The sequence below is a fragment of the Podarcis vaucheri genome, assembly GCF_965113315.1.
Source record: "Podarcis vaucheri genome assembly, chromosome: 2".
In the NCBI taxonomy this organism is placed as follows: domain Eukaryota; kingdom Metazoa; phylum Chordata; class Lepidosauria; order Squamata; family Lacertidae; genus Podarcis; species Podarcis vaucheri.
The window spans coordinates 83,943,119-83,964,721 of record NC_138760.1 but is presented as its reverse complement, the minus strand read 5'-3'; the positions used below and the strand labels follow the sequence as shown (position 1 = coordinate 83,964,721).

At 41.0% G+C, this 21,603-nt stretch overlaps 1 protein-coding gene across 13 annotated transcripts in view; it reads left to right on the top strand.

The window, feature by feature from the left end:
• Positions 1–21,603, top strand: part of IQSEC1 (IQ motif and Sec7 domain ArfGEF 1) — a 318,662-nt gene that overhangs the window by 262,152 nt on the left and 34,907 nt on the right. For all 13 annotated transcript variants that reach the window (XM_082211867.1, XM_082211865.1, XM_082211869.1 and 10 more), the window contains 2 exons: positions 9,914–10,196; positions 13,911–15,172. In XM_082211867.1, the coding sequence (XP_082067993.1) occupies positions 9,914–10,196; positions 13,911–15,172 (1,545 nt within the window). The remainder of the gene's footprint in view (positions 1–9,913; positions 10,197–13,910; positions 15,173–21,603) is intronic.

Below are 21,603 nucleotides of genomic sequence, written 5' to 3'. Positions count from 1 at the left end.
AACCTGCAAGAGTAGATCCTGAAAGCTAGAAGTCTGCCTCTGACAGTCTCTGCCCTCTTTGGTCAAAGGAGTTGGTCAATGTATGTGGAGAACGTATGTATCACAGGTTTCAAGCAAAAGTTCTCCTCTGAGAAAGTTGGAATGCATAAACAGTACTCATGCTTAAGTATTGAAAGTAGTCAACTGCATTTAAAAGGAGGTCTTTCCTCCAGCCTGTCAGAATTTGATAGGTTTGCTTCCTACTGGGTGAAATCTGTTGGGAAAGCTGGTTTACCCAGAGCTCCCATCTCTCATCTGCCTCAGTTCATGGAAAGCACAATTAATACAATTCCATGTGCTCCGTAGGCTGGGTGACTACTGCAGAGTATCTAGCTTGATGCCTGCGTCAAGCTGAGTTAGTGCCAAATCATGAATGGAAATCATATGTTCCATTTATGTTGGTTTCTGTTTGCTTCTGCTGCTCAAGTGTTTCCTCTCCTTCCTCCCCACTTCCCAAGTTCTGCTATCTCAGAAGTTTCTAAGTATAACAGCTGCTTCCATGGCTGCCATGCTTTTTGTTTCTAGCCACTTCAAGAGAGTTTCATTTCTGGTCACTGACACTGCAGTAGTTTCCTAGAATTGTACCAGCCAAGAGGTCTTAAACCTATTATAAAATCATTGTTAGAAGCAGTAGGACATTTTGAGGCGAGTAGAAAACTGTTCAGAATCTTCTAGCATTTATGTATGTCAGCCTAAAGACTTGGTTCTGGGCATTGTAGTAGTTTTGGGCCATCATTGCAGGGAAATATACCAGAGCAAACATTTGGGATGGGTTTGATTAATCAAGCACAGTCTTTGACCCGGAAGTTTGTTTGAACGGACAGTGACTTTTTTGTTAATAGGTTTATGGTTTCCACACAGTGCATTGTTGCACAATGTGTGCATGATCATACAGAAAAGAACCTTGGCTTCCTTCGTGACATTTCTAGTAAACTTAAATGACCTGGTGTTACTCTACATAAGGGGTTTTTACTTTTTTAATAAAGTTTTTACTTTTTAAATAAAGCCTTTACCTATGGGGTTACTTTAGGAACCTGATCTTAAAATTCCTAGATCCTTTAAATGCTGAATGCTTTTAAATGCCTGTATTAAGGAATATTACAGTGACTGGAACACTGAGTCTGAAAAGGATTGTTTATGATGCTCTGAAACTATATTTTCTATGATAGGCTACATTATGATGGTGGATTGGATAGACTTAAGGAGGAAGAAGACAGTATGGCAGGAGCAATGGTGTTCAAAAAGGATTTACATAGTCAAATGGTCTTTTGCCAAAAATAGAAAACAGACCACACACTTAGACTTTAATACTTTTCACATTTTGAGAGTAACTGATATTGAGCTTGGTGGTACTTGGTTCATACATAGAATTGGGTTATTATGCATTTACAGCACCACAAGATAACTTAATTATTCTGAGCAACTGGTTATCTGGATCAGTAGCAAAACAGGGATAAATAAATTCTACCATGTTTCTCTTCTGTGGCCTACATTTATTCTAATGCTGCATTTATTATAAATTTGGATCATTGAGACCAGCCCTAAAGCTCATTGCTCCAGCACAGAAGTGTGTATACCCTATCCTACAATTGGCTGCTCCACTGAGATGCCCAAAAGACTTAATCATTGTGTTACATTGCAAATATGCAAGCATAAGTGTTTAGCAGGTATTTTGACTCAATATAGCCAATGTTCATCTGTGTAGAAACCTTAAACGTAAAAATAAGGTTTGTGTTATTCTAAGCAAGATATGTGGGAATCTATAATGCACCATCCATAATAGGAATCCTGTTAGAAGAGGTTTGTGCAGAACAGAGAAACATATAAAAGGAGACATTTCAAAACCAGCCTCTGAGATTTTGACTGGTCCTCAGAGTATTAATCAGAGTTACTAAAACATTCAAGCAGACACAAAGATTTTTAACCACTTTTTCCTTGTAGTTTTTCTCCTACAATGTTAACACAACTCTTAAGAGCTTGATGAAGGCCCTTACTGATTTCAACTGACTATACAACAGCTGTCTGCAAAGTATGAGTATTCTAGATCAATGATTGAAGGTAGTAATTGAGAAGAGTGCACACACTTCATCTGTCAATTTAAAGGGGAAGAGAGTCTCTGGTGATTTGATAAGCTTCATTAGTTGGCAGACATAACAGACAGTAAATTTGTAATTGATTGTAGATTATTTTGCTGGTTAGGTTAGGTTTGCTTAGATTTTCTTTCAAAATATTTTTGTTCTATCATGGGATGTCAAAGAACAATGCTTGTTCAAACTCATGGAAATGTTTCCTCCATGCAACAGGATCGTATTGGGGAAAATACAAAATGTTTTAGAGAGCAAGCAACTTGGGCACTTAAATGATTCAGTAGGATTTGTGTTTTTTATTTGCACACTACGTGGAGACTTTACTCCTATTTTGGCAAGTAAGCCATACTTTAAAAATGATCCAATTCCTATGGGGCAGAATGTGAATACAGCGGGTTAAGAACTTAATTCGTTCTGGAGGTCCGTTCTTAACCTGAAACTATTCTTAACCCGAGGTACCACTTTAGCTAATGGGGCCTCCTGCTGCCGCCACCGCCACGCGATTTCTGTTCTCATCCTGGAGCAAAGTTCTTAACCCAAGGTACTATTTCTGGGTTAACGGAGTCTGTAACCTGAAGCGTCTGTAACCTGAGGTACCACTGTATTGCCATAGACAAAATGGGAAAGGTTTACCATCTGAATGCATTATTAGACATTTCTGTTTTTAGTATCTTCCAAGAGCTTTGACACATCTTTCATCTAGAATAAATGTCATTTATTTACACTATGTCTTTTATCAAAATTCTCAAGTGCTGTTTCAGCAGCTGCAGTGGAAGCAGAAGCTTGACTCACTGTGGGTAAAACAGTATAATATGCTAGGAACCATTCTGCTTGACCACACTTGTTCATTTTCACTGTACCTATCCCTCCCATTGATGCTAAAATCTAAAATGATGCATTGGCATAGCAAGCCCATTCCAGTAGTCCCTTGGATGCCACGTGTCGTGGCTACTGATACACAGCCTTGATACTGATAACAAAACATGTATCAATTTTCATACATTAGGTTAAAAATGTAATTCTGTTTTTTATTGTTGAAAAGCCAACAGGCAAGAGCATGCAAAGAGAATGAGCACCACGTTAGCCCCTTTCTGGTAAACCTGAAATAAATAACCTTTGTAAAATGCCTTCTCTTTCTTTATGGAAACATTGTGTATGGCCCCTTCACATAAGCCAGTTACTACTGCTGTTGCTGGCTGTTTTAGTATAAACAGGCCCCAGAGTAGGTACAGTCATACCTCGGGTTGAATGTGCTTCAGGTTGAGCGCATTCGAGTTGCGCTCCATGGCAACCCGGAAGTAACAGAGTGCGTTACTTCCAGATTTCGCTGCTCGCGCATACAAAACGCAACCCACGCACGTGCCGTTGCGGCTTACGTTGCGTTCAGGATGTGAACGGGGCTCCGTAACGGATCCCGTTCACATCCCGAGGTACCACTGTATACTGCTTTAGAATCCACATCTTTTGTTCTTGACTCAAGTTCTCATTATTTGCATGTTCGGACCCAGAGACCTCCCTCCTAAACAAAGACACATTTGACTCAAATTTTAGTTTTGGTTTTTGGCAGAATTTAGGCCACAACTTTATTGATTACAGAAAAGTGAGTGGTTGCATAGGCTCTGGTTCGACTAGCTCCCTACACCCTTGCAGGTAGCGCTGACCCAGAGCTCTATCATAGTCAACCAAGGGTGAAGACCTGAAGAAGGTGAAAAGGCTGGGAGCAAACTCTGTTCACTCCCTAGATGCTCCCCTGGACTCAGGCATGGGCACAACCCCTTTTCGGGGGTTGGCCAAACCAAGTTGAGCCCCTGGATTCCTTTAACGAAATATCCTTCACATAGGGATGGCAAGATCGTTCTCCCATCCCTTTCACACGAACCAGTGCCCATCCGCAACCTTACAAGTTGTGACGAATTGCTACGCAGCAGGCGAAACCCAAATGGCAACAGCCAGTTAGCCAAGTGGGAAAATTCCTGCCATGCCCCTATCCCAACAACAGACGACACACGATGGCATAGCAAGGTCAATCACAAAAGGCCCTAAAATTAGGGAGAGGTGGGCGGGTGTTCCGATGCACAAGCAGAAAGATGAAGTTCTGGGTCACGTGCATGGGTTTATATAGGTCCTTTGATCCGTTTAGACTGCAACCCCATTAGCCAGATTGAAACCCAGCATCAAGGGTGTTATGTATTGAAGTGCTCACCCTGGCCACCAGGGGTATTGTGTCCAGTGGTACCTCTGGATGCGAACGGGCAGGCTGGCTGAGCTGTTCAGTTCAGTTCAAGCTTACTATAAAGAACCACTTGGAGAAATCTCTGTGTCGTCTACTTTGTCAACCCACTACTTAATGGCGACGAAGGTGGGATTGGATGGACGTCAGAGCACAGCCAGATTCGGGCACTCACTGAGCTGAAATGCTGAGCTGAAACACTGAGCGAAATCACTGAACAGAACCCAGTTCAGAGCTAACCGTACTGGCTAGAACACTGTGTTCCATCCATCGCCTTCCACGTCGGCATCGGAACCATGGCTTCACTCGTGCCTCTGCTGCCATTTGCCCCAGCCTCTGAATCATGGGACTCTTCCCTCGCTCGGTTTGCCTGCTTCCTCCAAGCAAACAAGCTGACGGAAGGGTCAGAGGAGCATAAGCGGGGCCTATTCCTCAGCCTCTGTGGGCCCAATCGGGCTATCCAATGGACCCACACACAACCAAGAGGTCAGTCTCCAGATCTCACTGCAACACGTGCCCTCTTTTAGGGAGGACACGATTCACAATATCTGTAAAGAAAAATAATCCTTTTACCTGACTCCACTATAGTTTCCAACTGCCAGCCTGAAATTTAACTGCTACTTTGTCTTGTGTCAGTTATATGCACCCATATAATCCGTTGTGATGAATTTCATAGGCTCAGCTGTATTACCTACTTTTGGGTTACCCTGTATACACATAGTGTTATTGCCTCTGGTGGTGACCAGCTTAGGTTGCCACCATTTTGTGGTGGATGACGCACGAGTCAAAGACCAGTTGATCCCCCACTTGTAATTATCTGGTCACCTGTGATAAGAAATGCTTCCACATAATTGCACACTTCAGAAATTGGACACTTTTTAGAATACAGATGGCTAGCAGTGATGTGCTGAGATCTAATCAAATATGTATGGGTTTATAAATTTTCGTCACTTCTGCAGGCCTGTGCACATTTAGTTGGTTTTAAGGCTGATTAGTATGCAGTTTGTATGTTTTATTCCAGTTGTGTATTTGTGTTTTAAAATGGATGTGTAGTTATGCTTTTACTAACAACAATTTTATTGTTGTTTTATAAGAAACGAGAATAATATTAGTTAGTATAAACTGATACATATGACGTTTCAAAATGGCTGTTTTCCTTTGCTTCTGAAAAGTGCTTTTGGTTATATTACATTTTTTAACTCAGTAGAAGCCAGAAAGTCAGCTATAGGTCCTCCTGATATGAAGAAAATGAGTTGGAAGTTATGAACACCTTGTTTTACATCTTTACATAGAACCATTTAATCAGCAACAAATATGAAACTATTGTTAGAAGAAATTAATTAAATTTCTTTTATCTCATGCGAAACAGGTGGTTCAACTCTGGTAGCTTAGATACACAGTGTGCATATCCTGAGTCCACAAGCTAAAATACAAGACCGGCTTTATTTTTCATCAGCTGCTGTCTGCATGTTGGTAGTTTTGTTTGATCAGAATAGAGCAGTTATCTTTGTCCTCTCTGGCATTCAGAATTCAACATCCCCCATTAGTTAGATGACCATTGACTGACTTTTTGATGAGGCCAACAGATGACCTTGTTTTGACATGTGTTTCTTCAGTTGATGTGCTACAGTTTAGAGGAGAATAATGGATAGATAATTTGTAAGTCATGTATTCAAATAATGCAGAAGAAAACCTAGGCTTTGATTATGAGGACTTGATTGAGGTTATAAAGCTGCTGCATCCTTTTTTATATTTGATTTTTTAATTAAAATCAAGGTTCCTAATTCAGAGAAAAGGCAATGTTTCAACATACATATTTTCTCTAAAATAGCTGTGTATGAGCTTTTGTAAAACAGCAACAACAAAACAACAACAATAATTTATTTATACCCCACTCATCTGGCTGGGTTTCCCCAACCACTCTGGGCAACTCCTAACTGAATGTTAAAAAAAAATACAGCATTAAACATTAAGCAGGACTGCCTTCAGATGTCTTTTAAAAGTAAGATAGTTGCTTATTTCCTTAACATGTGCTGGGACGGCATTCCAGAGGGCAGACGGCACTACTGAGAAGGCCCTCTGCCGGGTTCCCTGTAACCTCACTTCTCACAGTGAGGGAACCGCCAGAAGGCCCTCAGTGCAGGACTTCAGTGTCAGGACTGAACGATGTGGGTGGAGACACTCCTTCAGGTATACAGGACAGAGGCTGTTTAGGGCTTTAAAGGTCAGCACCAATACTTTGAATTGTGCTCGGAAACGTACTGGGAGCCAATGCGGGTCTCTCAGGACCGGTGTTATATGGTCTTTGCAGCCACTCCCAGTCACCAGTCTAGCTGCTGCATTCTGCATTAATTGCAGTTTCTAAGCCACCTTCAAAGGCAGCCCCACGTAAAACGCATTGCAGTAGTCCAAGCAGAGCATGCACTCTGGCAAAACAGTCTGCGGGCAGGTAAGGTCTCAGCCTGTATACCAGATGGAGCTAGTAGACAGCTGCCCTGCACACAGAATTGACCTGCTCCTCCATGGACAGCTGTGAGTCCAAAATGACTCCCAGACTGCGCACCTGGTCCTTCAGGGGCACAGTTGCCCCAGTCAGGACCAGGGAGTCCTCCACACCAGCCTGCCCCCTGTCTCCCAAGAACAGTACTTCTGTCTTGTCAGGATACAACCTCAATCTGCTAGCTGCCATCCATCTTCCAACCCCCTCCAGACACTCATACAGAACCTTCACTGCCCTCATTGAAGTATTTCCCCCCCAATGATTTCCCCCTGTCTTTCTTATTTGTTGTTACTTCCATAGTAAGAATCACCATAACCAGTGCTGCTTATAAGCAGATAGATTTGTCTTCAGCTTTTCAGATCAGGGCTCATACTTAGCCAATGCATGCAATGCATGAGCCATCTTACTACTGCTGTTGTTTAGCATATCTACATATGGTGGTATTGTCTCTAGTGGTGACTATCTTAGGCTGCAGCCAAGGGGATGACCCACCAGTTAAAGACCAGTGAATTAGACAGTTTTTGAAGAATGTGCTACAATTTGTTAAGTCTTCAGACTTCTTGTCACTGTCAGCTACGGTTGTAGTGCTGATACAGGCAGCTGTAACAGCTTGTTTTCAAAACACTGGCGTTGCTGCTAGATGAATAGAATTGTGACTGAAATACTGCAGATTCCTTCCTTTATTTACTTCCTGGGACCAAAATACTTATTCAGAACTCATACAGGCTTTTCCAAAATCTTATTCCAGAAAAGCAGCATGATGAGTTTTCTTAAGGTTCACCTGACATTAGCTTTCTGTACTATAGCTGGCTGGTTTGTTCATTCATCTCTACAGGATTTGGCAGAAATTGCATCCTGGTCTTATGAGTTTGGCATATTACTAAATCCTATCTTCACGTTGAAGCATCTCAGTGCTATTGAACTGTATCTCTTAACAGTGGAAAGATAATGCACATTCTAAGTTTATGAAGTTGCTGGGGAACGTCTGGCAGCAGAGTGGAAGTGAAAAGACAATTTCAAATGACAGGAGAAGGCATGCAGTTGTCCCTCTTTCTATACCATAATTGCCTGCCAGCTCCTGTGACTATGCATACATTCTCCTGTGGCTCTTCAGAAGGAGATTCCTCCCTCCCCCCCCCCCATTGATATTCTCACTATAGAGATAGTTGAAATATGGGTCAGGGTGAACCTACCTTCTTTATTCACGGTTACCTAATTAATATACAGTTCATATTTCTTCAATTTTAGCATTGCTTGTCTGTGAAACTCACCTTCAAACTTTATTTTATTAGCACCACAAAAATATTAGATTCGTTTAATTTCTGCCTGAGGGGAAAAATGAAATTCTGCATACCTATAATACTATTGGTGTTTTAACAGATTTTACATGGCCATGTAAATGTGCTCACTGATTATTGTAATAGTGATAGCTATACAAGTAGTAATTACTGTGATCTGATCAGACGACCATTGCCTTTACTGTGACAGCTGTGCCATTTCCTTGACTGATTATTATATTATATTATTATTATTGTATGTTCTGTGCTTATCCTAGTGCCACAAGCATCCTCTTACACTTGCTTGTACTATAGCCACTTCAGAGATTCAATGTGTCGCCTCCTGTCAAGCTTCTCTAAAAATAAATAAATCAGAATGGGTATGACTGCCCATGTATGCAGCCAAGATTTTCTTTGTAGCACCCTGAATCCCTGTATCTCTCTTAAACTTCATAGTATGAGTTTGCAAATAGTAGATACTCCATTAAAAGTGCTGAGCAGAGTTGTTATACCTGTCCATCATGGAGGAAGCACGTCCAAAACACAAATTGTTTTCATTTTTTTAAAGTGCTGAGTGACATCTCAGTCTACCTGATCAAACTGTTCTACCACTGTAAAAATTCACCCCATGACAAAATCCAGTAGTTTCATTTTAATGCAGCACATATATTTTAAACATTACACCACATATACAATCTTAGTGCCTTGCTTGAGGGAAGATGGGGAGAGAATGGTGGCTTACAGATGCTGAGGAAATGCTATAGAGGTTTTGCCTTGCCATGCCTTGCCTTGGGTGCCTTTTCTGCCCACCCAGTCTCAGCTGGGGACCTCAAAATGAGCAGTGTTTTTAACGCAAGACATTTCCTGAAGGATGTTGCACTGCAGGGAACTTCCCCTTTATTCTTCAAGGAGACACAGGATGAAAATCAAATTATGAAAACTGTCACTACAAGGATGGAATGTCTTTGTTAATGATAAAAATGCGGTTGTTACAAGAAGATGAAAGTTCCTAGTTTCAAACCAGTATCTATAAGCAGTAACAGAAGAAACAACTGTGCTTTTATAATGCAGCATTATACAGGATGGGTTGAGGAAAATGTAGTTTACGCATATACAAGCATTTTTTCCATCGTAGCTGTGATACTTCTAAGTTTTCACTCTGTATTTGAAGCTCTGTGTGATAGTTAAGGATAAATATTGTACAAAATCTTGTCAAAATATGCATTGATTAGCTTTTTCTGTTAGTTCTAATTTTAAAAATGTAATACATTCATTTTTGGAAACATACTGGTATTCTTACTTGCATGGCATTGCACTAGAGCAGCGGTAGCTAAAGTAGTGCCTTCCATATGTTATTGGATTACAGTTCTCACCATACCTGACCTTTGTCCTTGCTACTTAGGATTAATGGGAGCTGCAGTCCAATGATTTCAGGAATGCAGCACTAGAGAATGATCCAGTTTTTATAGAAACTTGCATCAGTATGTTAAATATGATAATCTATAGAAGGAATAGGTAACCTGTGACCCTCCAAACTGTGTGGGACTCTAGTTTCCATGAGTTCCAACCAGCATGGCCCAGTATTCAGGAATGATGAGAACTGTAGGCTAACAACACCAGGAAGCCTACAAGTTTCCTGCTCCTGATCCACAGCTTTCCAATACAAATGACAGCAACTGAATTATTACAGATATGCATTGATTGTATATGAAGTTTTACTTGAAACAAGCTACTGGGATCTTAATCTTAATTGCCTTTTCTATTTCTTCTTTTTGTTTAGCGTTGAGGGTGAAGCTCCTGGAAGTGAAACAGGCACATCATTGGATAGTCCCTCTACCTATCATCAAGGAGCTATAACTCACAGTTCAGCTCTAAGCCCAGACCATTACGACCATTCTCCATACGGGCTGTATTCTGTCTCCCCAGGGCAGCAAAGGCCCCGGAGGCCAAAGCTTCAACACTCAACATCCATACTCAGAAAACAAGCAGAGGAAGAAGCTATTAAAAGGTCGAGGTCACTTTCAGAGAGCTATGAACTCTCATCGGACTTGCAGGATAAGCAGGTACTTGAACTGTGCAGTTCTATGAATCAAGCTAAAGTGTCATGGAAAGGTTATTCAGCCATTCCTGGAAAATAACAGGATATTATTTTTTTTGCGAGTCTGTTCCATAATTTGGCATATCTGAATAATATTAATGTTTCCTTCTTCTGTCTTTTTCCATGACTTGCTAAACAATCAGCTGATATTAATGCTTAGCGAAATGACTTTTCCTTCAAAGAAAATGCCTCCCTGTATTTGTGCTATGATTTTGCATATGTGGCTCATTGCTTAACTTGTGGAGCTGTGCCAATTTTTTTACTAGAGACTGTGCCGTTTAAACCAGAAGGACTTGGTTAGTATATAAACAAACTCTTTGCCTGGCCTCTTTATTAACAAAATCCCCATGCTTTCAGTCAAGCAGTGCTTCTTTTAAGCTTTCTTTTAAAACTATGAACCAGGGTTTTTGCAGTTCTAGGCAAGATTGGCTTAATGATTTTTTTCTGCCCTACCTCTGACTCTACCAAATCCACATTACCAAGACTACAACTTTACGTGGCAAAATCCACATTATCACAAATTTCTGGTATTTCTTTTTTGAGAGGACAGAAGGTTTACTTTTAAAATTAAGAAATGATCAGATGCTCATTAGAAAGCAGGCTACCAGTTAAATTATTTTACTTACCCATAAAGTTGTGAATACTACAATACTTGTCAATTTAGGATCTCATTTGAAGTATTTTCATTTGTATCACATCATTTGTGCTGTTTACACAGTTTAAAATGTTGAAATATTGTAACTAGTAATCAGGACATGCTTAGTATAGGCAGAGGGCCTTCTGGGCAGTGGCACCCTCCCTGTGGAATGCCCTCCCATCAGATGTCAGGGAGATAAAGAATTTCACAACTTTTAAAAAACATCTGAAGTTCAGGGAAGTTTTTAATGTCTAACATTTTATTACTTTTTATATTTTGCTAGAAGCCACCAAGAGTGGCTTGGAAAACCCAGCCAGATGGGCAGGGTATAAACAATAAAAGTAGTAGTAGTAGTAGTAGTAGCAGCAGCAGCAGTAGTAAGCGATCATGAATAATTTATTAAAGATAGAATATTATTATTTTGACAATTCATTAAGGGCCTTCAATTTTTGAAACTGGATAAAGATAAAATGATTCAAACATGATGATTTCTTCATTCCTCCTTTTGCCCTAATTCATCTCTCTCATCATAAGCTTGCCAGGAGCACTGAGTTGACTGCTGTTGGAGACATACTGCTGAACCAGATTGACCCCTCCTTTATGCTCTTATTTTGAATTAAGGGAATTTCTTTATGGTCTGCCTGCTGTGGCCAGGTGCAGACATAATATTCCCAATTGACTAGATTGTTTGTCCTCTGACCTTTGTGAATACTTCCCCTCTTCCCTGGTTTCACCTTAACCATTACATTTGCATCGGTACTAACTATGGTTCATGCTAATCAGCATTGCCCTCATAATCATGAACTTGAAGTGGGTTTGCACCTAGTTATGAGGGAATCTAGTGAATGTTAATAAATGCAGATAGAACATTGTTGCATAACTAAAGCAAACAGATGCCATGAGGGGCAGTGGTGCTTACCTGACCTCCTAATAGCTGAGTCGCTGCTGCATACCAGAAGGGAGAGAGGACAGCCAAGTCGCTGCCAGTGATTTTTCACTGCATTGACCTGTCCCATTACACAGTAATGATTCAGCTCTCGGGAGGGCAGGTAAGTGCTACCACCCCACCATGTCATCCTGTACTAAAGCAAACCATGGAACAACAGCAGCAGCAACAACAATTTATTTATACCCCGCCCAACTGGCTGGGTTTGACCAGCCACTCTGGGTAGCTCCCAACAGAATATTAATAACAATAATAATACAGCGATAAAACATCAAGCGTTAATGGAAGGTAAATAAGGGTTCGTATAGAGGAGGGGAATACAGATGCCTACAACACGTTCCTGGTATTCTCACTGTGAATTTGGAAGCAGAATCATTTGAAAGCAAATAAAGCATGCCTGTCCAATAGTTTAGTACAGTAAAATGACTTGTGATATTGAGACTATTAACTGATCTTTTTTAAAAAAAATGCTTGAGGGGGAAAACCTCAACATTTTTTTTATTAAAAGTAATCACTGCAAGCAGTTCTATAATGTGAGCTTCAGCTTAATTCAAATTTTAACATCCTATTTTTTTACTACTTTGCCTCTTTTAAAAATACACCACTGCAGTGATGAGAATCATTGGCAGTGTATCATATCGACATAGCCAAGGATTTTCATAATTGCAAATGCACACTGAATTCTTGGTGGAAAGAATATAAAATAGATTAACATGGATCGTAATAACTCTTGTTAAATCTCCTGCGGGTATCTGTGAAGCAGACAAGTTTTCTCCCAATTCATGCAAGGAAAGCCTGAGGGAGAAAGTTTAAGTGTGAAATGTCATCAGTAAAATTGTTCATAACTGTTGAAAGGAAAATCTGACAAGGAATTGATTCAATTATACTCCAAAGGCACAGAGGATGCAATTTCTTGCTTTGTTAAAATTTCATGTATGCAGCATATACAGTGGTACTTCGTAAGTCGAACAGAATCCGTTCTGGAAGTCCATCCGACTTCCAAAACATTCAGAAACTAAGGCACGGCTTCCGATTGGCTGCAGGAAGCTCCTGCAGCCAATCGGAAGACACATTGGACTTTCAGGTTCCAAAGAACGTTCGCAAACCAGAACACTCACTTCCAGGTTTGCAGCATTCAGGATCCAAGGTACGACTTTATTGGAACATAGGAAGCTGCCTTATATAAAGTCATACCATTGGTGAATCTAACTCAGCATTGCCTGCACTGACTGGTAAGCAGCTATCCAGCGTTTCAGACAATGGACACTTCCAGTCCTGTTTGAGGATGCTAAGAACTGAACCTGGGATTTCTGTGTGCAAAGCAGATTCTGAGCTATGGCCCTTTCCATGGTGTGGCCACTCTAAACATAATTTAAGCATAGGAAATGCAAGGTTCAGTAACTGGTATCATTAGTTCTATAAAGGAGCAATGCAACATGACCATAGGAAACTCTTCACTTTTCTTTTAATGCAAGTTAGTTGCAGACCTAAAAAAATACTTCTTCAAGTTCAATTACAAAAACCGTTTGCATTTAATGTGGTTGAGTAAATAACTATTTTTGCCAAATTCTTTTCATAAAGAATGCTAGTTGCTCTATTTAATTCTTATCTAAATTCTAACTGCTTGTATCAGCATTTTTAAAAAACCACACACCTCTTTATTTTATTTATTTTGAGATTTCTATCCCATACTTCTAGTATCTAAGCACTACTCGTGGAAGCATACAATTTAAAATCACAACACCATGTGCAATTTAAATTGTTGCACTTGTTTTATGTGAAAGTAAGTTTTGCAGAGGTAAGTGTCATATCTTTCTGTGTTAATAAAATATACTTGTGAGACAGTTATGAAAAGTATCTTCTTGGTGGATCATTTTATGTGCACTTGTACAGGTAATTTTCTATTGTCATGAGGTGGCCTTTACTTACTGAGCGTATTTCCATCTCAGAAATCTTTTTAGATCGTAAGTTTCCTAGGAGATACATTTTTCCTAGCTAATTTTGAAACACTTATTGCCTCAGTACTGTATTAGAGAGCCATGCAGTAAGCACTCTTAGTGCATGAGTATTATCAAATATTTATATTTTCTTTTTAGGTTGAAATGCTAGAACGGAAATATGGAGGCCGTCTCATAACTAGGCATGCCGCTCGTACTATACAGACTGCTTTCCGCCAGTATCAGATGAACAAAAACTTTGAGCGGCTTAGAAGTTCTATGTCTGAAAATCGTATGTCAAGACGCATTGTTCTATCCAATATGAGAATGCAGTTTTCGTTTGAAGGACCTGAGAAAGTCCACAGTTCCTACTTCGAGGGGAAGCAAGTTTCTGTTACAAATGATGGGTCAAAACTAGGAGCCCTTGTCCAATCTGAATGTAGTGACCTTGGAGAATCGGCTACAATGAAATCTCCAGCAGCGTCCACTGACTTTGCTGATGCCATAACGGAACTGGAGGATGCTTTTTCGAGACAAGTAAAATCTCTTGCCGAGTCCATTGACGATGCATTAAATTGTCGTAGCATGCACTCTGATGAGGTACAGATACCCGATCAAGTCAGAAGTCGGGAAATAGAGAGGGACAGTTGTCAAACTAAACCAACAAGCCATAATGTGGACCACAGGAAACTTGATGAAATGACTGCATCTTATAGTGACGTTACATTGTATATTGATGAAGAAGAACTATCCCCACCACTTCCTCTTTCCCAATCAGTAGATAGGCCATCTAGCACAGAATCTGACCTAAGACTTCGGTCAATGAACCCATCTCAAGAGTACTGGTCTATGACACACAAGGATCATAAGATAGATACTGACACGAGCTGCAGAAGTACCCCTTCACTAGAATCCCAGGAACAAAGAATGAGAATGGATCATTTGCCTTTGCTAACTATAGAACCACCTAGTGACAGTTCAGTGGACTTAAGCGATCGCTCAGAGAGGGGATCATTAAAGAGACAGAATGCATATGATCGAGGAATTACTAGTACGCAAGGTAGTCCCAAGCATATCTCACATGGCATCCCTACCAAGATAATTTCCCGAGAGGACCAGGAGACTAGACATAGACCAAGGCCTATTGATAGCCACTTAGCCATTAATGGCACAGCAAACAGGCAAAGCAAATCTGAGTCTGATTACTCTGATGGAGACAATGATAGCATTAATAGCACTTCCAATTCCAATGACACAATAAACTGCAGCTCAGAGTCTTCTTCTCGAGACAGCTTAAGGGAACAAACACTGAGCAAGCAAACGTACCATAAAGAGACTCGCAATAGCTGGGATTCTCCTGCCTTCAGTAATGACATCATCAGGAAACGTCACTATAGGATTGGATTGAACCTTTTTAATAAGTGAGTACAATGCATTTTTTACATTGAAAAGAAATTTATCGCCAAATCACAGTATAATTAGATGTTTCTGCAGCTCCATTGTGAAGTTTAACATGATCTCCAACAATGGCTGTCTTTGGGTATCATGGTAAATCAGGGTTGGGGTTGGACTGCAACTATCATCCCTGATTACTAATAATGCTTTCTGGGGCTGATAGGAGCTGAAGCCAAATATGGAAGACCACAGGTTCACTATCCATGTGCTAAGCTATGGTTTAGCAAGGTGTGGGTGAGCCCAGCCTCCTCCTAAACATGCAGCCAGAAGGATGAGTTCAGAAATTTATACCATGGTTTGTTGTGTCATCCGGAACAACAAATGGTGGTTAGTTTCAAGCATCCAACATTGAACCATGGTTTCTGAAGTAGTTTGTTTGAACTAACCATAGTTCACCATAGCTTCATGTTCTGATGAAATAGCAAGCTGTGGTTAACAGATAGCGGAAGCAAATTCTTTCAGATTCCTCCTGTGAGCGTGTTCATGTGTCACCAGACCATAGCTTAGGGTCATGTCTGATGCAGCCCTTTTGTGTGCACACTTGTCTTTTCCCTGTTTTCAGCATTTTTACTTTCTTCTCTCTTCCCACCCCTGCAGTTGCCATTTTACTGCTTTAAATGCCAATATTTATTTATTTATTTATTTATTTATTTATTTATTTATTTATAAATAACCCGCCCATCTGGCTGGGTTTCCCCAGCCACTCTGGGCGGCTTCCAACAAAACACTAAAATACAATAACCTATTAAACATTAAAAGCTTCCCTAAACAGGGCTGCCTTCAGATGTCTTCTAAAAGTTTCGTAGTTATTTTTCTCTTTGACATCTGGTGGGAGGGCAGTCCATAGAGCGGGTGCCACTACTGAGAAGGCCCTCTGCCTGGTTCCCTATAACTTGGCTTCTCACAGCGAGGGAACTGCTAGAAGGCCCTCGGCGCTGGACATCAGTGTCTGGGCAGAACGATGGAGGTGGAGATGCTCCTTTAGGTACCATATTTTTCACTCTATAGGACGCACTTTTTCCCCTCCAAAAATGAAGGGGAAATCTGGGTGCATCCTATGGGGCGAATGCAGGCTTTCGCTGAAGCTTGGAGAGCGAGAGGGGTCAGTGCGCACCGACCTGAAGCTCTCCAGGCTTGAGGAAGACATCCGCAGCCTAGGCAGCCCTGCAGGAGGGCTGTCTAGGCTGCAGATAGCACCCTGAAAACAGAGCGCCCGGCGCTTCGGGAACACCTCCGCAGCCTAGGCAGCCCTGCAGGAGTTCCCCGCAGGGCTCCCCACGCTGGGGATAGCAGCCTGCCGCCCGGTGGGCGGGGCGCCCTGAAGCAGAGTGCCTCGCGCACCGGACAGACATCTGCAGCGTGGGAAGCCCTGCAGGAGTTCCCCGCAGGGCTCCCCATGCTGCGGATAGCCAGCCCCACAAGCTTGGGGGACAGCAGGGAGGCGCAGCGCCGCCATCCCGCTGGTCCTCGACCTGGTTCGGTTTCCCCGACCTGCTTTTGGGGGGGAAATAAAGGGGAAAAATTTTTCCTTTATTTCCCCCCCCCCCAAAAAAAAACTAGGTGCATCCTATGGGACGGAGCATTCTATGGGACGAAAAATACGGTATACTGGACTGAGGCTGTTTAGGGCTTTAAAGGTCAGCACCAACACTCTGAATTGTGCTCGGAAACGTAGATCTTTCAAGACTGGTGTTATATCGTCTCAGCGGCCGCTCCCAGTCTAGCTGCCGCATTCTGGATTAGTTGTAGTTTCCGGGTCACCTTCAAGGACAGGCCCGTCTGCTGCATCCAACCAAGTTCTGTTACACATGCCAGGTCAAGTCCTCCATCGATGATCAAGTCATGGATGGCAGTGGTCTTATGAATCATTGACCTGGCATTGCACAGCAGCACCTTCAGGTCATGTGGGTATCCCTTGCTGATTCTAGTATCCGTCAGGTCAGGACCAGACCCAAGGTGTGTATCTTGGACAAGTAATATTTAAAACACACAGACACACACACAGAGAGAGAGAGAGAGAGCCCTTTTGTTGTCCTTCATATAAGAAACATTTTCTTTTAAGCAACGTTAAAAGGACAAATAAGTTTTTTCCATCTCATCCATTACTGTTCTAATCCAGTGCCATCAGAAAACAGTCATGTTGGGGTGAAATCCAGTGTTAAACACACTCAGAGTAGACCCACTGAAATCAAGGCAATAGGTCTACTCTTACGGCTTAGTTGGATATGACCCATTTTTTATAAATAATTAACAATTAACAAAGCTATTTGCTCTGGCCAGAGTGTGCAATAGGGTTAAAAATTATTTGTTTTTCCAAAGGGCTTCCTTACTTTCCTTAAGCATATATGCTTTTTGACGTAACTGGCAGTGCTTTCCTTCCTGGTTTCTTCATATCTAAATATTATAAAACAGGCTGTCTGCATATTATTGTAATAGATTTAATACTGAGCATGGAGTTTAATTTATTCAGTACCATATGGGTTAAGTTAGTATTGCCGATAGTGTAGTGGCTTATTGTCAAAATATTTTTTCACACACTACATATACTTTATTTTCCATGTAATACAATGTATAAAAATTGCATATTTTAAATTTATAATTTCTTTTCTTGAGACAGCATGGAACTAATACAGATGGCAGAAGGTAATAAATAGTGATTTTTAAAAATCAATGTATTGTTAGCCTTACAGTAGCCTAGTGGAAGAGTTAGATCTAATTAAATTAGTGTAATCTGATTATTCTATTCATTGGCATAGTCCTGCTTACCTTTGATTGCTCCCAATATGTTCCATAAAGGCCTTTGTACACTGTTGGGGCTAAAGAAAGGTATAATCTACCATTCTGCTGTTCCATGCACAACTGGAGGGGCGTACACTGACTGCTCAGAGCCTCAACAAATATGGGTACACAGGGCTAGGAGACTTTATTGACCCAGCAGGCATGCAATAATTCATGTTGTTGTGGTTGCCAGGCGCACTGACAGCAGCTCCTCCTCTGAAGCACAAGCTGTGTCGCCCTGTTACTTGGCAAGGAGCTGTTGCAGCTGCTTATGCAGTCACAATTATTGTTGCACAGCTGGAGATAGGACAGAGGTTTACTGGAGCCATACTGCCTGTACAGGTGGAAGAAAGAATCAGCACAGCTGCTGTGGCTCAAGCTGCAAACGTTTAGGATAATACTGTAGTAAATTTTGCCATCATTAAAGGGGCATATTTCTAGCACTAAGGAAGTTTGTGTGAAATACATACACAACTGGCTTGTGTTGAACACCGTGGCTTGGCATTGAATGTGTGAGCTTTGGGGTCATTTGCCGCCTCCTCCCTGTTGTAGGAATGCCAAGGTCTGGTGTGCCATTTGAATTGGCAAGCAATTGTAGGTTTTTGCCTTCCAAACCAGAATTGGAAAAATGTCCTTTACATTGTGTTTTTTCTTCCGGTTTGGAGGGCAGTTTGGAGTTAATTTGTTTGGTTGTAATGGCAAATTATGGTTTGCTTGAAACCTGAAGTCAAACAGAGAATTGAAGCATTCGTAGAAAGGCTGGCATGTATGAGCTGAGGCTTGCTTGTGTAATGCAAAAATATGAGAAGCAGCTCAATACTTTTTTTAAGGCAGACAATTTGTTATATCCTACCTAGATATTACAGTTTTCTGCGCATGGTTTAAACAAAACCTTGAAAGAATCATTATTTTTACCTAGGTGCACTGTCAATTTTATTTAGGAAGTAACCCAGCTGTGACATTTTAAATATTTAAAATCTTTAATAACTTCACTCTTATTTATCTTTCTTAATATATTCCACTTTAACTCCAAGGAATTCGAGATGGTATATATTGTTTTCCTCTTCCCATTTAATCCAGTCAACAACCCTCTAAGGTAAATAAGGTTGAGGAGAATGATTGGCTGAATTCCTAGTCTGACCTCTCTAAGCACTTTACTGCACTGGCTCTTCCCATTAAAGAGATGAACAAAAGAGCCACATCATATAAGTACTGTGCCTTTAAAGTGCATGGTTTTCCGCAAAGAATCCTGGATCCTGTAGTTCCTTACGGGTGAAACTACAGTTCCAAAGTTATTTAGGCAGCCTTGTGATTTAAATGTGTGTTTAATCTGCTCCCTGTCTTTAACAGTAAAGAAATAATGTTTTGTTGTTGTTTAGTCGTGTCTGACTCTTCGTGACCCCATGGACCAGAGCACGCCAGGCACTCCTGTCTTCCACTGCCTCCCGCAGTTTGGTCAAACTCATGTTAGTAGCTTCAAGAACACTATCCAACCATCTCGTCCTCTGTCATCCCCTTCTCCTTGTGCCCTCCATCTTTCCCAGCATCAGGGTCTTTTCCAAGGAGTCTTCTCTTCTCATGAGGTGGCCCAAGTATTGGAGCCTCAGCTTCACGATCTGTCCTTCCAGTGAGCACTCAGGGCTGATTTCCTTAAGAATGGATAGATTTGATCTTCTTGCAGTCTACGGGACTCTGCACAGCATAGCTTCTCTGAGTTATTCAAGCTCCTTTGCCATGACAAGGCAATGATCCATGAAGGAGAAATAATGTTTTAATTAAGGCCCAAAAGAAAATGTGGTTTGGAAACATTTTTTTTAAAGTTTTAATGCTTTTAAACCATTCAGTTTGGTTTTAACTTTGAAATACTATGATGCTGGTTTGGACAAACCTGATACCAAGAATTCCTATCTCTCCCCTTCAGTTAGCTTATTGATCTGTGTTGTTGTTAGCTGCTGATGCATCTTTCTGTGATGCAGGCACACCCCTTTTGAGGTCTCACAAGAACTGTGAGGTTTATCGCTCCATGGAATTATCAGGTGCCTCCTGTCATTTTTGTCTTTTCAAAGTACTCTGAGGCTGTTACTGAAAAATTAATCCCAATACAATATTCCATGTGGGAGAGACCATAAGATGTTTTAAATGGTTTCGCTATACTGATTGGTGTCAGTGCAGAATAAATGCCTGCTTTTTCTTGATGATGTGGTAGATTTCAAAAAGCCAGACTACACAGACTAGAAACATTACACAATTTTGGCTTGCTGTATGAATTTTGTTAGCTGTTAGTTGTTCGCTTTTTCCAGTTCAGCTTTCTTGTCTAGTTGGTTTCCTCGTTCTTCAGACACATGTTGAATCATCCATATTCCAGGAATAAAGGACTTTATGAGTTACGTACATGCAGTTTGCTTAGTGTTGTGAATCACATCAGACAGCTTGAGCATCGCACAGTTCCTACCTCTGTTACTGTGAAGCATTTTTAAGAAGGAACACTGAGAAAGCATAGCCATGTGCACGTCCTCTTATTCCCAGTCATGTGAACATGCAGTGAACCATTAAATTAGGTAATGTGTGATGTAAGGTTTTACAACGGATGAGGGGTATAAAATATTTTTTTGTTGCATTGGCCTGTAAGTGATTTGACATAATTGCAGTGGTGCCCCGCAAGACGAAATTAATTCGTTCCGCAATTTTTGTCGTCTAGCGAATTTTTCGTCTTGCGAAGCACGAAATCCCATAGGAATGCATTGAAAATCAATTAATGCGTTCCTATGGTCAAAAAAAGTCCAAACAAAGCCAAATTTGGTACAACAACAGTTTATTAACTGCTCTTTAAAGTCACACATACTGTAAAGAGCAGTTCAAAAATTTAAGGGAAAATAAATTAACTTTATAAACAAAACATGTCTTTGTTTTTAGTCAAAGAAAAAAAGTCGCGAGACGTTTTCGTCTTGCGAAGCAAGCCCATAGGGGAAATTCGTCTTGCGAGGCAAATCGCGAACGGAAAAACCTTTCGTCTAGCGAGTTTTTTGTATTGCGAGGCATTCGTCTTGCGGGGCACCACTGTAGAAGATCAAATAGTTTTTGGCTAAAGGCCAAATGCAATTTCCCCATTGCCTGCTGTGTTTGTTTGTTTTAAGATGACAGTCAAAGCGCTGCTGAGCACTAGCATATATTGCAAGCCCCCTTCCACCTGTGACCTCATAGATTCCGTATCTGGTGCCTTTTGGTATACAGATAGCCCCCCCCCAACTTTACATGCATTCAGTATGTGTGTGACTGTGTATATGCGCATCGCGTTGAACCCAGAAGTGACCTGGAAACATCATAAAGATTTAACTGAAACATCACTAAAAGGGCAGGACTGAACAGGGTGTTTGCGGTCTTTTTCAGTGGGTTTCAAATATACATGATTTCACTGACTAGGAACGTAACCCCAACGTTTAAATGGAGGGTTGCCTGTATTATTTGGGCAGCTGCAGGTTTTACTGTTTTCTGTCACTTGCTTACTTTTTATATTGTTTTACTGTTTATTGTAAGTTGCTCTGGTTTCATTAGAGCAGAAGGCTGGAGTGTGAATAATTTCAAATAAATAAATGTTATCTTTAAAAAAACCCTGGGTTAC